The 5,000-nt window shown below is 41.6% G+C and overlaps 1 protein-coding gene across 3 annotated transcripts in view; it reads left to right on the top strand.

Annotated features, from left to right (window-relative positions):
* Window positions 1–5,000, top strand: part of LOC116076149 (17-beta-hydroxysteroid dehydrogenase type 6) — a 125,638-nt gene that overhangs the window by 8,849 nt on the left and 111,789 nt on the right. For 2 of the 3 annotated variants that reach the window (XM_031349779.1, XM_031349780.1), the window contains exon 1: window positions 1,841–2,153. In XM_031349779.1, the coding sequence (XP_031205639.1) occupies window positions 1,841–2,153 (313 nt within the window). Of the gene's footprint in view, window positions 1–1,826; window positions 2,154–5,000 lie in introns of those variants that run through there. The other variant, XM_031349778.1, reaches the window with a different exon arrangement.

Below are 5,000 nucleotides of genomic sequence, written 5' to 3'. Positions count from 1 at the left end.
ATGTTTGACCTTACTCTCATATAATATATAATATGTAATAGGTAATATGTAATAGATAACAGGTAACATGTAATATGTAATATACAATATATAGTATATAATATATGATATATAATATTATATATGATATGAGGTATGATATGTGATATATGATAATATATTACTTTCTAAGTGAATAAGGGTTGGGGAGAAAAGAAATATGTACTGAAGCAAATGCAGAGGCAGTGCAAAAAACTGGCTGTACTAGCTATGGCCACTCTTTTGTACTAGCTACGAGGGAGGCTGAGAATCATTTGAGCTCAGGTGTTCAAGGCCAGCCTGGGCGACAGAGAAATGTTGTTGAAAAACCAGAAAAACTTGTGCTCTGGGGCATACTGGAAACTGCCCCAAACTAGGATTAAAGAGTAAGCTATAAGAAAGAATGTGGTAAACCCAGATGTGGTGGAGCATGTTTTTTAATACTAGTACTCAGGAGGCAGAGGCAGGCAGTTCTCTGTGAGTTTGAAGCCAGCCTGATCTATATAGTGAGTTCCAGGCCAGCCAGAGCTCTATAGCAAGACCCTATCTTAAAAAAAAAAAAATTAAAAAGAAAGAAAGAGAACAAACTAAGAGAAAGGAGGTTAGGTGTTGGCACTGGGAAAGCCTTCATGATGAATTGTGTAGATTTCTCTTGCACGAGTTGCGGGGAGGCCCAGAGGCCTCATTAGGTGGTTATCTCATTGCCTCTACCCTTATCTTTGACCTTTACTCATAGTGGCTACATAGTAGCCAACACTCAAAGACTACAAAAGATGGTGAATAGTTCTCCAGAGCTTTGTATAGAGACAGGCAACTGTGAACACTAACCTCTCCTTTTCTTTTTAAAATTGTTTTGTAGTTAGCCTGAGAAGCCATGGGGTACTGCATAGAATTTGCATTTTGATGCACACATATCATTACACTTCATTATTTGTCCCCCCCCATTTTTAAACCTCTTTTCTCTGGTCCTCTTTCTCCCTGAAAGGCTTTTGCTTTCATGTCATATGGGTTCCATTACTGTATTGGAGACAGGGTCTCATGTAACCTCAGACTTTCTATGTAGTATGGTGCTATGTAGGCACTGGACCAATTGAGGTACCTCACAGCTAATGAGATGAACTTCAACAGCTTTTCAGGCTGGGCTATATTTACAAATTGCTTTGCTTGTATTATTTCACTCAAACTATTGATTGAGTCTTCTGATTCCCCATCAAACAAATCCCTGTCTAATGTATTCTCAACTGCCCCTGAAAGACCCTTAAGGTTTTTTTTTTTAACCTTTACTTTATGTGTATAGATGTGTTGCTTGCATGTATGTCTGTGCATCACCGTGATGCAGTGCCCTCAGTGACAAGAAGAGGGAGTCAGATCCCTGGGGATTGGGTTACAAGTGGTTGTGAGCTGCCATGTGGGTGGTGGGAATTGAATCTGAGTTCACTGGAAGAACAACCATTGATTATTCTTAACTGCTGAGCCACCTCTCCAGCCTCCCCTCCCATGCTTTTTTGAGACAGACCTAGGAATGTTTCTTGGTAGTACATGTAACTTTTCTTCTTTTTTAGATACCATCTTGACATGTGGCTGACACTCTGGCATTCCTCTTCCTGGTACTGGAATTGTAGGCATTCACTGCAAAACCTGGCACTGTGTAATTGTGTATATAACTCCTGTTAAGATGTCTGCCACATCCTTACTGCCTTCTCTTTGTTTCTCTTACTGTCAATCAAGACCTAGGCTGGTGCAAGTGGTCTATGACTAAACCATTTCCAAAGCCTTTTGTTTGAAAAAATTTACTCTTTCTATTCAAGGACATTCCCTCATAATGTGGTTCTACCTGGTGACTCTCGTGGGCCTTTACCATCTTCTGCGTTGGTATCGTGAGAGGCAGGTGGTGAGCCACCTCCAAGACAAGTATGTCTTCATCACGGGCTGTGACTCGGGCTTTGGGAACCTGCTGGCCAGACAGCTGGACAGGAGAGGCATGCGGGTGCTGGCTGCATGTCTGACAGAGAAGGGAGCAGAGGAGCTGAGGAGAAAGACATCTGACAGGCTGGAGACAGTGATCCTGGATGTCACCAAGACAGAGAGTATTGTGGCAGCCACTCAGTGGGTGAAGGAGCGTGTTGGGGACAAAGGTACAAAGAAATAGTTTTACCTTTAATTTGCTTAGGAATATGTAAAGTTGTATAATGTATACATGCCAGAAAACAGGGTTTAAAACACTAGCTTTGTCACTTGAAGGATTATCGTGACTTTGTTCCTTTCTTCCTTCCTTTCTTCCTTCTTCCCTCCCTCCCTTCCTTCCTTTCTTTTTCTTTTTTTTAAGATTTATTTACACTGTAGTTGTCTTCAGACACACCAGAAGAGGGCATCAGATACCATTACAGATGGTTTTGAGCTACTTGTGGTTGTTGGGAATTGAACTCAGGACCTCTGGAAGAGCAGTCAGTGCTCTTAACCACTGAACCATCTCTCCAACCTCTCTCTTTCTCTCTCTCTCTCCCTCTTTCCCTCCCTCCCTTCTTCCCTCCCTTCCTTCCTTTCTTCCTTAAAATCTTCAATATAATGATATTTATTTCTTTTTATTTAAAAATTCTTTCTTCAATAATTTCCTGCAGTATATATTTTTATATTCTTTTCTGTCCCCCAACTCCTCCAGTCCCTCCACCAACCCAACTTCACATTCTTTCTTTCTCTTAAAAATAAAAACAAAAGGAAATAGGCACTATCAAGACATCTGATTCATGCTGCTTAACTCCACCTGAGTGCAGGCAGTCACTGGACCATTGAGTGGACTCAGTGACACTCAACTGAAGGAAACTGATTTTCCCTCCCACAGCATTTACCATTTGCTAACAGCTTCTTAGTGATAAGACTTTGTGCTGATTTCCCTCTTCTGTGCAGGGATCTTGTCCCGCTTGAGTCCCCTCCCCTCCTCCTCTTCCCGTTCCTTCTCTTCCTCTTCCTCTCCTCTTCTTCCTCTTCCTCTTCACCTTCCTCCTTTCCTTCCCCCCTCCTCCCCCTCCTCCTGTCCTTCCTTCTCCTCTTCCCCCTCCTCCTTTTACCACCCCCAATGAAGTTCAGCTTATTCTGGCCATATATTTTTGTATGTGTAGCCTTCCACTGGAGTTTGATCAACTTAGCAGGGGCTACACTCCCAGCAGCTACCAATTGCTAATAATTCCTTTGCTATGGATAGGACTTCATGCTCACCTCTTCTCTCCATGTTGGAATTTTATGTGGTTGAGCTTACACAGATCTTGTGTGAGTTGTCATAATAGTTGTAAGTTTATATGTTCAGCCTTCCTCCTGTATCCTGAATATGCTGTTCCCTTGTAATCATTCCCTGCCTATGACTCTTATACCCTTTTGCCCCCTCCTCTGTAATGACCCTTGAACCTTGGGAGAAGGGGTATGCTATAGATCTCTCATTTAAGTCTGGGCATTTTACAGTCTCTTATGCTTTGTACTTTGATCAGTCATTGGGTCTCTGTGTTAATCACCATCTATGGCAAATACAAGGACCTCTGATGAGGGAATAATGAGGCTGGACAGATGGCTCAGCAATTAGAAGCCCTGACTGCTCTTCCAGAGGTCCTGAGTTTCATTCCCAGCAATCACATGGTGGCTCACAGCCATCTGTAATGGGATCTGATGCCCTCTTCTGGTGTGTCTGAAGACAGGTACAGTGTACTCATATAAATAAGACTAAATAAATAATTCTTTAAAAAATCTATGTGTATAATGATAGGTCATTAGGAGTCAGTTTAGTACTATGCCTATTTAGGAGAATAATAGTAGTTACTTCTCTCCTAGGGTCTATGACCTGTCTAGCCACAGGTTCTTGCCCCTGGTAATGGTGCCAGGTAAGGGATTCATCTTGTGGTGTGGGCTTTAAATCTGATCAGAGAGTGTTTGAGTCACTATTGCACCAATGAGCATGTCTTGTCAAGCCAGTCCTTGTTGTAACTCACAGATTCACATCTGGGTAAGACAGATGCATAGCTTTCTTTTGTAGCACAGCCCTTTCCAACTGTGAAAAAAAAACCTAGGGATAAAGCTTCTAGGCCAGTCCAGCTTGAATTCTCCTCGTTCTGACTCAGGCTCATGGTGTTTCCAGCAGCAGAGTCTTACGCTGTCAAGTTAGAATCTCTAGATGCATGTGGCCTATTAACCCTAAATTAAGGTGTCATGAATCTTTGTAGTATTTCATTTCCTTGGAAATATTTACATGTTATGTGAAAAAATGGACTCCATATACCTATAGACAAAGTTTTTTCTTTTTTCTTTTTTCTTTTTTTAAGATTTATTTATTGTTATATCTAAGTACACTGTAGTTGTCTTCAGACACACCAGAAAAGGACGTCAGATCTCATTATGGATGGTTGTGAGCCACCATGTGGTTGCTAGAATTTGAACTCAGGACCTTCGGAAGAGCAGTCAATGCTCTTAACTGTTGAGCGATTTCTCCAGCCCATAGACATAGTTCTTACCTTTTTTTTTTTTTTTTAACATGTTATGGGTGTTTTACCTGCATGGATGTCTGTGTACCACTTGTATGCCTGGAACCCATGGAAGCCAGAAGAAGGTATTGGATCCCCTAGGTTACAATAACAGAGAGTTGTACCTCCATGTGGGTGCTAGCAATCAAATCCAGGTCCTCTGGCAGAGCAGCCAGTGCTCTTCACTGTGAGTGATGCTTTACCTGGGCTAGTGGGATCTCTCTCCAATGTTCACGAGTTTGTTTTTTTTAGATGTAGGCTATTTAGATTTTATTTCTTCTTTGAGGTGTGAAACAAAGGCTGTTGTTATAAGCTTGTGAAAGCATACCTGACTTCCCAGACCAAACTTCAAATAGTACACAAGCTTTTCTTTCTTTCTTTTTTTTTTTTAAGATTTATTTATTTTATGTACGAGTACACTGTTGCTGTCTTCAGACACACCAGAAGAGGGCGTCAGATCTCATTACAGATGGTTGTGAG

The sequence above is a fragment of the Mastomys coucha genome, unplaced genomic scaffold (genome assembly GCF_008632895.1).
Source record: "Mastomys coucha isolate ucsf_1 unplaced genomic scaffold, UCSF_Mcou_1 pScaffold4, whole genome shotgun sequence".
NCBI classification, from domain to species: domain Eukaryota; kingdom Metazoa; phylum Chordata; class Mammalia; order Rodentia; family Muridae; genus Mastomys; species Mastomys coucha.
Note: the sequence above shows the minus strand (reverse complement) of the source record. Positions and strands in the feature narration are given on the sequence as shown.